General features: G+C 36.8%; 1 protein-coding gene across 27 annotated transcripts in view; it reads left to right on the forward strand.

Annotated features, from left to right (window-relative positions):
* Nucleotides 1–10,330, forward strand: part of KMT2C (lysine methyltransferase 2C) — a 293,121-nt gene that overhangs the window by 254,072 nt on the left and 28,719 nt on the right. For 26 of the 27 annotated variants that reach the window (XR_016394238.1, XR_016394240.1, XR_016394239.1 and 23 more), the window contains 4 exons: nucleotides 907–1,018; nucleotides 5,606–5,684; nucleotides 7,250–7,313; nucleotides 9,083–9,315. Coding sequence is in view for 24 of the 27 variants with exons in the window: in XM_089917174.1 (XP_089773300.1) it covers nucleotides 907–1,018; nucleotides 5,606–5,684; nucleotides 7,250–7,313; nucleotides 9,083–9,315 (488 nt within the window). In the remaining 3 variants the exon portion in view is untranslated. The remainder of the gene's footprint in view (nucleotides 1–906; nucleotides 1,019–5,605; nucleotides 5,685–7,249; nucleotides 7,314–9,082; nucleotides 9,316–10,330) is intronic. The other variant, XM_089917170.1, reaches the window with a different exon arrangement.

Consider the following 10,330-nt stretch of genomic DNA (forward strand, 5'->3'; position numbering starts at 1 on the left):
CTGAGTTTCAGACTTTCCCAAGTCTCTCTTTTATGGGATTGTTTAATAGAAATAAATCCTTTTTAGTTCCTGACTTCTAACCATTATTACCATGTATTTTCAGAGTCACTGAAAGGTGAATTTAAAGCAACTCTGCTAGGAGTAAACTTCTTACTGTCCTATTGTGCACAGTGAATGCTTGGCCTTTTTTTTGTTGTTACATGAAGCTCTTTAACTTTCAGTAGCTTACTAATTTGGGGAAGGCCCCCCCCCCAATAGAACAGCAATGCAGTAAAAATACCTGAGTGCCTCTAAGAGAAAGAATTAGCAATCAAAGGACACATGTCCAAGGAATGCTTTCTTCTAAACAGTAAAACTGACCTTCTGTCCTTCGTACATTACCAATTCCATCATATTGGTCCATTTCTTTTTTATTTATATGCAAAGAGGTCTTTTGTCAGTAGCCTATGTTTCTTGTAAGAAATTGATACATTTTTCTCGTAAAGAGTAATAAACAATTTAGTGGAATTCCTTAGTATTGGTAATAACTGCAAATTCTCACTCATGATGGAACATTACTGAAGAAGCAATTCTGCTTAGAATTGTGAAAGTTTGGGTGAAAGGAATTGCATTGCTTTAGATTACTGGTATAATCTCTCTTACATTTGACAAGCACCTTGTTTCGATTCTTGCAGTACTAACGTATTAAAAGTGTGGATCACTTAGATGGGATTAAATTCAGGATGAGGTTCTTGCCATCTCATAATTCCTTCCTTACCTGGTACAGGACCTATAAGAGTGATTATTAAATAATAAGGAATAGGAGTCTGTAAGTTACATAATGTTTGTGATAGTTATGTTACCTTTTAGTGTCACTTGAACCAAATACTATGAAATAAGTAACTTTAAAATATATTTCTCCTTTAGATTTTGATGCAATTACAGATCCTATAATGAAAGCCAAAATGGTGGCCCTTAAAGGCATAAATAAAGTAATGGCACAAAACAATATGGGCATGCCACCAATGGTTATGAACAGGTAGGTGAAGATGTTTCTCATTCTTACTGTGCATCAAGAAGTGCATGCAATTATTACCGGTTACTAGAAGGAGCGTATAGTAACTCAAAACTTGTATTCTAGGAATATGAACAAAAACTATTTCAATTGGTTGTGATGTCAGCTGAATATGATCAAATGCAAAATGCTGTACAAATGTAAAGGTTAAATTTCCATTCGTTTCAGGGTAAACATAATAAAACATCATAGGATGGTTTGAAAGATTGACTTGATTAAGCAGGAAGTCCAAAGTATTGAAGTGTATGCCTGTTTGCATACCTTTAGAATAGTTAATGCTACCCAGAAGCTGCATGGGACAGAGTTGCTTCATCCTGAATAGGCGAGGATGAGAGGATAAGCAGGAAAACAGAAAGTAAACTGTTCTGTGCTGAGAACAAAAGGTAGTTTATTTCAGCCTGGGACTATTTTTTATTCCATCATAGGACATTTGAAAGTTAGCATTTGGAAACTTTATAAGCCTTTTCACTATTAGCAGAAAAAATGGAAAATTATACATTAGAGAAGATTATGAGTTATTTGAGTATCTGGATTTCTGAAATTAGGTATTTACACCCCCTAAGGGGTATTAAATAACCACAGGTAGTGTTTCTTAAGTTTTGCTCATGGACCATCATCAGAATTATGTGGTAGTTTTTTAAAAAAATGCAGGTTCATTTACTCAACCACAAACCTACTGAATCAGAATATCTGGAGATGGTGCTTGTATGTCTGTAGTTTTAGTGAGCACCATGGGCAATTCTTATGCATATTGCTGTTTGAGAACCTCTTTCAATAGAGTAGGCATAGAGCCTCAATTTAGCTTAATTATCTTGTTGAATGTGGATGATTATGGAATTGAATATGAAATCTACATGAATTTATGATAAACATGATCTTTCAAATAAATTGGGAATCCTTAAAGGTGCTTTGTTGAGATACTTTGGAAATGGTTAAGAAGCATTTTTTTTGTTTGTTTTTGTTTTTTAAATTAATTTGTTTATGTCTGCGTCAGGTCTTTGTTGCTGCGCACGGGCTTTCTCTAGTTGCGACGAGCGGGGGCTACTCTTCGTTGCGGTGCGCAGGCTTCTCATTGCAGTGGCTTCTCTTGTTGCGGAGCATGGGCTCTAGGCACGCGGGCTCAATAGTTGTGGCTCACGGGCCTTAGAGCGCAGGCTCAGTAGTTGTGGCTCACGGGCTTAGCTGCTCTGCAGCATGTGGGATCTTCCCGGACCAGGGATGGAACCCGTGTCCCCTGCATTGGCAGGTGGATTCTTAACCACTGCACCACCAGGGAATTCCAAGAAGCATTGTTGAGATCAAAGAAGAGATTGTAGTTTCTAATGATTTTCATTATTTTATTATTTTTTTAAAATACATTTGATGTGTTTCTTAGTCTGTTGCAGCTGTTAACCTTAGCAATGTTCAAATTGACCATTCTTGGCAGTGAGAGCTTATTCTAGAAGGCTCCTCAGTTTTTTAAAAAAAATTATTTAGTTTTGGCTACATTGGGTCTTCGTTGCTGCACACGGGCTTTCTCTAGTTGTGGCGAGCGGGGGCTACTCTTGGTTGCAGTGCACGGGCTTCTCATTGCGGTGGCTTCTCTTGTTGCAGAGCACAGGCTCTAGGCGTGCGGGCTTCAGTAGTTGTGGCTTGTGGGCTCTAGAGTGCAGACTCAGTAGTTGTGGCACACAGGCTTAGTTGCTCCGCGGCATGTGAGATCTTCCTGGACCAGGGCTTGAACCTGTGTCCCGTGCACTGGCAGGTGGATTCTCAACCACTGCACCACCAGGGAAGTCCTGATTTTCATTATTGCACAATGTCTATTAACACTATTTCTGTGTCACAGGGCTTCTTAACTTTTTTATGTCTTGAACTTTTTTGACATCTCACTGAAGCCTGAACTCCTCAATATTTTAATGCAAAACCAAAAACATTGGTTTTACAGAGGAAATCAATTATATTTGAAATATAGTTAACTTAAATATAAAAGTTACAGCATATGGTGCTTCTCTAATGCATTAATAAATTTGGCAGTAAGTCTAATAACTACCATAATTTCAAAATAGTGATGAACTTAAATGACCTATTAGGTATGTGCAACAAGTTTTGCTATGAAAATAATGCGAGTTCTATTGGTGCAAAGTCACAGTACTGCTGATAATATTGTAGTTTGCTGAGCATAGTCAAAATAGAAGGAAATGCTAAGTTTAATTCTGTACGTACTTTAAAATATGGACCTGAGAATCAGAACCCCTGCTCCTTCAGCATCATGTGTATATCACTCAGGTACACTGATCTGTTAGTCATCAGGTGTGTTGTTAGCCCTTCTGCTGAGCACTTTGAAGAAGTAGAGGTGATGGTCCTTCCTTCAAGTGGTGTCAAAAGTTGACTGAGGGTGATAGCCAGTGAGTGCTTTTGGGATTATGAGATTATTCCACACCAGGGCTGTAGTGGAGCCAGGGGGTAACAGATGAATCAAAAAGCTGAGTAAAAAAATTAAAAAGCATATGTTCCAAATTATGATAGTACTCAGATATTAAGGTACAGTGTTTGATAAATAATTTGCAAAATATAATCTTGTTATGTTGATGCATTTGGTAATTCTACGGGCAGTGTTTTCATCAAAGCAGTAATGTTTCTGTGAAGTGTTTAATTAGAGTAAGTAACGTTTTGCCAGTTATTTTGAACCATATAGACTTTCTCTTGGTCAGTGACCAGGTTTTGGTTTGCTTTAACATTTAGATATAAAAATGTATGAAACTTTTTTCTTTTTAATTAATTTATTTTTTTCACATCTTTATTGGAGTATAAATGCTTTATTTACAGTGTTGTATTAGTTTCTGCTGTACAACAAAGTGAATCAGCCATATGCATACATATATCCCCATATGCCCTCCCTCTTGAGCCTCCCTCCCACCCTCCCTATCCCAGCCCTCTAGGTGGTCACAAAGCACCGAGCTGATCTCCCTGTGCTGTGCAGCAGCTTCCCACTAGCCATCCATTTAAAAAAATGTATGAAGTCAGAATGGCCATCATCAAAAAACCTAGAATCAATAAATGCTGGAGAGGGAGTGGAGAAAAGGGAACACTCTTGCACTGTTGGTGGGAATGTAAATTGATACAGCCACTATGGAGAACAGTATGGAGGTTCCTTAAAAAACTAAAAATAGAACTACCATACGACCCAGCAATCCCACTACTGGGCATATACCCTGAGAAAACCATAATTCAAAAAGAGTCATGTACCAAAATGTTCACTGCAGCTCTATTTACAATAGCCTGGACATGGAAGCAACCTAAGTGTCCATCAAGAGATGAATGGATAAAGAAGATGTGGCACATATATACAATGGAATAGTATTCAGCCATAAAAAGAAATGAAATTGAGTTATTTGTAGTGAGGTGGATGGACCTAGAGTCTGTCATACAGAGTGAAGTCAGTCAGAGAAAAACAAATACCGTGTGCTAACACATATTATATATGGAATCTAAGGAAAAAAATAAAAGGTCATGAAGAACCTAGGGGTAAGACGGGAATAAAGACACAGACCTACTAGAGAATGGACTTGAGCATATGGGGAGGGGGAAGGGTAAGCTGTGACAAAGCAAGAGAGTGGCATGGACATATATACACTACCAAACATAAAATAGATAGCTAGGGGGAAGCAGCCTCATAGCACAGGGACATCAGCCCGGTGCTTTGTGACCACCTAGAGGGGTGGCATAGGGAGGGTGAGAGGGAGGGAGATGCAAGAGGGAAGAGATATGGGAACATGTGTATATGTATAACTGATTCACTTTGTTATAAAGCAGAAACTAACACACCATTGTAAAGCAATTATACTCCAATAAAGATGTTTAAAAAATGTATGAAACTTCTTAATTAAGATACATCTTTTGTTTTAGGATGCAAAAAGTTTTTGTAAGCTACCAACTTTTTTTTTTTTTTTTTTTTGCGGGCCTCTCACTGTTGTGGCCTCTCCCGTTGCGGAGCACAGGCTCCGGACGCGCGGGCTTAGTGGCCATGGCTCACGGGCCCAGCCGCTCCGCGGCATGTGGAATCTTCCCGGACCGGGGCATGAACCCGTGTCCCCTGCATCGGCAGGCAGACTCTCAACCACTGCGCCACCAGGGAAGCCCCCAACTATTTTTAAATAAAGATTGGAATAAATAGTTTTAGTACATAAATTCTAAGAAAATTGTCTTCATTATATTTTTCATCTAAAAGGCTTGAGTTAATTTTAAGGTATAATGAGACATATAACAGCGTGGAACCTCTGGAACAGCCTCATTGACATCGCTGCCCCACTCATCACTGTGGGGAAAGTTACTTAATCTCTCTGAATCTTCCTTTTCATCAAAACTAAAATGAGGGTAGTAAGAATCCACACTTCACAGAATTGTGTAGTGAGGTTGGGACACAAAAAAAACAGGGCTTTAGTAAATGTTCTGGATGAGGAAGACACTGCCATTACTCTTTCTTCCCTGGAAGAGAAAATTGTTAAGCACTTAAAAATAATGTTAGTTCCAGATGCTTCTCATTTGATGCTTAGTACTTCCTTTTCACAGGTTCCCCTTTATGGGCCAGTCGGTGACTGGAACACAGACTGGTGATGGCCAGACGCTCCTTCCACAGGCAGTTACTCAGGTACTGCTGCTTGTAACTAGTCACTTAAGAATGCACGTTTTCCTGTGTCTCTCGCTATTCTTTATGGTGAGGCCTCTTCCAAAAAATAGTAGAAGTCCTAGAACACTGCCAGGATGTACCAATATTATCAGCTCAGCAGAAATAAAGACATTTTATTATTTTTTAAGGGAAAGGCAAAGTTTAAAAATTGACAATTTCTGAAAAGGATCTACATTTTTAAGGGTAGAAGGTCACTTGGAGGGAAGCCAAATGCTTAGGGTTTGGGGGTTTGCTTTTATTTACTTTCAACCCCACAGAGATATTTTCATGTCCTGCATTTTAGAATTCATTCACTACATTTAAATTTAAAACTGCTATAAAATGTAGAAAATAATGATTATAATCATTTTATTTAGATACAGATAGTCATGTTCTACAGTTTATTCCTTGGAATAATTTAGTTTTTGAAATATTTACTGTTCACAATAATCAGCTTTAAAAAGTGTAAATATTTAAATATTTAGTGTCAAGCAATATCCAGGAAAGTAGAACTGCTCATTTCATATTGTGTTTTCTTCTTTTTTTTTCTCAAGTATCTGCCAGGGTGGGGGGAAGAGAGAGAGAAGCTGCCTATTTTCTTTATGTCTTTCTGGCGCTTTTTTTTTCGCCCTGCCAGTTAACGCTTCAGGTTTATTATGCTGATAATTATATTCTTTTGATTAAAAAAGAGAGACCATCTGACACAATGGAAAAGCATAGGCTTCATAGCTGAGTTTTAAAATAATCTGAGTTCCACTATTGAGTTTATTGTGCAACTTTGGGCAAATTTTTTAACTTCTGTTTCCTGATCTGTTAAATGTTACACCACCTGCTTTGCAGTATTATATGGTTTACATGTAGTGTATTCTGGGTGCTGGTATCATTTTTAGTCATTACCTTATATACAGCTCATACCTAACAGAATTTGTGACAACTCAGTAAAGGCTTTTTCAAAGTTAATTCTGTTTATCAGGCTGTTGCCAGGGAATTGTGAGATGATAACTATTTGGTCTCCCTGGAAGATATAAGACATTTAATGAGAAAATAAGAGTAACATTTTTAATTAGTATATATTTGTTTTGTTATTTGTGTCAGAGATGTTGGTTTTTGTTCATAAATAACTTTGTGTTGTGGAGTGGAATTTAGTAAATCTGGAACCCATGTTTCAGTCTTAGTTGCAGAAGAAACCAGGTAGATTTCATCAAAAAGTGGGGTTTTACATGGATCTTTAGCTAAGTATAATACTAACACTATTTGATTTGCCCTACTATTATATTTCTGATGAATAACCCCTTCAAACATATTTGTTTTTCAACTGAAATCTAGCAAATATAGCAGTTCAGAGATAGTTTAAAATGCTCAGAAATTAGGTTGTCACCATAAAATTCATTCTACTTTTTATAAGAATGAAAGTTTTAAAGATGTCATAAGAAATTAAAGTTCTTTTCCCTTTCCATTTCTTTTTTTCTATTTCATTTTTTAAAAGTTTTTTTTCCCCTTGAACTGAAATGTGGAATAAACCTATTTGTAAATTTTACTTATTTTAGGATGGCAGTATAACACATCAGATTTCTAGGCCTAATCCTCCAAATTTTGGTCCAGGCTTTGTCAGTAAGTATAAATCTAATTAGTTACCTGTTCTCTGGGGATTGCTTGTTTGCACTATATTTGTGTTCTTTTAAAATCTTGGAGTTAGTTTAGGTATGTTATTTTAAGTCGAAGTGCCCTCATCTTTTATTAAACATCACTGCCCTATTCGGCATCTTTTCCTCAAGGCATGTATTTCATTCCTTTTTTTCCGTGCATGAATAATTATGGTTAGAGATAAATATTTTAATACAGAAAGATCATCTTCCCCGTTCTCTTCAGTGTTGCTGCTATTTTTTGTATATAGATTGGGCACTTTACAATCTGTAGAATTAAACCACTTCTTTTCTAATGACTGTCTGCCTAAGTGACAAGGACACTAAATGGGAACAACAAAGGGAAAGATAAGCTGGGTTAGCAGCATGGTGTGAAGTCAGGGATGCAGGATGCCATTGATCCTTTCTAGTTACTTTCAGGGGTCCCAAGGTGGTTCAGGATAGCATTTAAAGTTCTCCCCAAACTGAACCTTTCTGAAATCTTCAGACTGTTTAGCTAACTTTTTTTTCACCATTATTTTTCATTTTGCTCACCTCTGCTCTCCTGGTTCCAGAAACCAGAAAGGCTTTCCTTGCGGTAGGTCTCATTCTACCAGAAGCAGAACTTCTGAAATCTTGTGAAAAAGCCTGTTCTGAAAAATGCCCTTCAAATTTGGTAGACTAGATTTCAAGTTCATACATGTACTGGAACTTCTGGGTTTAAGAACAAACCCAAAGTCTGACCTTTTGAAATTACCCCTGCACTAATTATTATAATTTGCATACATATTCGCATTAAAAACAAGTAAACAACTGTAACCAACTGGCTTTTTCTGGCTTTATTGTGCCCATTGGCTTTGGTTGGATTCTTATTGTATGACAATATTCTGTTATCATTGATGTAATTTTTCAGCTAATGTCCTTCTTGGAATTGTATTTATTTATTTCTTTGTCTTAAAGTGAGTCAAAAAGGTATATTCTGAATTTCACAACCATAAGGTGACTTTTTTTTTTTTTTGAACTTGGCATCAGTGAAGTAAAGTGCCCTTAAAGAATTAAGAAGGAATATTGCTACAAGATGAAGAGATACAACTATTTGGGGAGATATTAATGACAGTCATACAAGTAGAGAAGATTTTACTTGATTAATGGCTTAATTATAGACATATAAATGACGAAATTCATAAAAATTACCAGTGTTTTTAACTTACGGATTTCCTCTATAAAACAGACTTCATTTTGGTCCTTTCTAAAGCTTTCTAGGTTCCCTCCCTCATAGTTTAGGACATACTTTCACCGTTTAGAAATAGGGGAAACCCATAAACTTAGGGAAATTAGCATGGGAAATGATACCTAATCCATGCTCTGGACCTTAATAGGTTATGCCTTACTTTGTCTCTTCAAAATCTGTAAAGTTGAATTAATCAAATTACAAATATAGTTCAATATATAGTTTGGCTTATGGGTTAGAGAATTTGATAGTTTAGTAGATAAATAGTGTTCCATTAGATAAGTCTTTTGCTTTTCAAAGATTGGGTTTATAATATTTATATTAGCCTGTGTCCTAAAACATGCATTCTTTGGTTTTCTTAAATATTTTTCTAAAATCTTATACTTTATATAGTTATTTACTATTATGTTTTCAAAATATCTATTACAAGGTCATGATGAAAATGTTTCCTTACAAAATGGATTTGTGTAACTTATATTGGACTCTTTAGAAAATTAACACAGGTGAATTTTAATTTTTTTCCTCAGATGATTCACAACGTAAACAGTATGAAGAATGGCTTCAGGAGACCCAACAGCTTCTTCAGATGCAGCAGAAATATCTTGAAGAACAAATCGGTGCACACAGGAAATCCAAAAAGGCCCTTTCAGCTAAACAACGTACCGCCAAGAAAGCTGGGCGTGAGTTTCCAGAAGAGGATGCAGAGCAGCTCAAGCACGTCACTGAACAGCAAAGCATGGTTCAGAAGCAGCTAGAACAGGTAACAAATAGGTTTGCAAAATAGAAGCAGCTGTTAATGCATAGAATGTTTTGGTCTGTCATTGATTAATTGTAAAGGATTTCGATTGGTGTTAAATGGCACACATAAGTGCACTGTCAAAGTGACAGCTCTGAGACCTCTTACTAACTGAAGAAATAACCCCTGTCCTTGCCCCAGAGTCGTGGTCACACAGCACGTACTGTGAGTAAGCACCACTGATGAGATAAGTTCTCATAATCCTGACCTAGAAGAACTGTTTTCATACTGGTACAGCTATTACAGCTGGGGAAATTCAGTTACTTTCCCTGTTCTGAGAAATCACTGTGCAGAGTCTTAGCTTTCCTGAGGACAGCTCATGGGGAGATCCTAGGCTTTCTACTTGGAGTTGACCTTTGCTTTGCCATGTCCTTTGGTTCCTTAGTTTCTAATGGAATTTCAGATAGAGCATTTGAATCATTCTGGTGGGGTTTTTCTTGTATTTTTTTCCCCATAGTATGTTTTTATTAGTATTCCTTCTCAATATCATTTTGGTCTTAAAGTACATTGGTGTATCTTATGTAAAGGACTTATTCCTGAAAAATGAGATCATTTTGCTGTTACTTTCCATTATGAGCCTGATGTTTCTGAAAATGCACATACTGAAATATCAGTTATACTCAAGAAGAAGTAAAATTTTAAATTTTTATTTAGTGTTCAAAATGTGTTAAGTGGCCACTCCTAGGTACTCAATGAATTAAAAACTTAGGTTCACACACAAACCTGTACACAAATATTGACTGCATCTCTTAACACACTCACCAAAAACTGGGAACCCCTGGACTGTCCTTCAGTATCTTGACTGTGGTGATGGCCACACTAATCTCTACCCATGTTAAAGTTCATAGAATTGTACACCAAAAAAGGTCAATCTTGCTTTTGATTGTCAATTTAAATCTTACTCCCAATGTTAATAGTGGAAAGGGAGGAATTCAGAGCGGATTGAATCAGTAAAAATCACAGAAGTGCTTTCTGTGTA

Source organism: Delphinapterus leucas, chromosome 9 (genome assembly GCF_059928025.1).
Source record: "Delphinapterus leucas isolate spDelLeu-1000000601 "Yukka" chromosome 9, BTC_Dleu_Yukka2, whole genome shotgun sequence".
Lineage (NCBI taxonomy): Eukaryota > Metazoa > Chordata > Mammalia > Artiodactyla > Monodontidae > Delphinapterus > Delphinapterus leucas.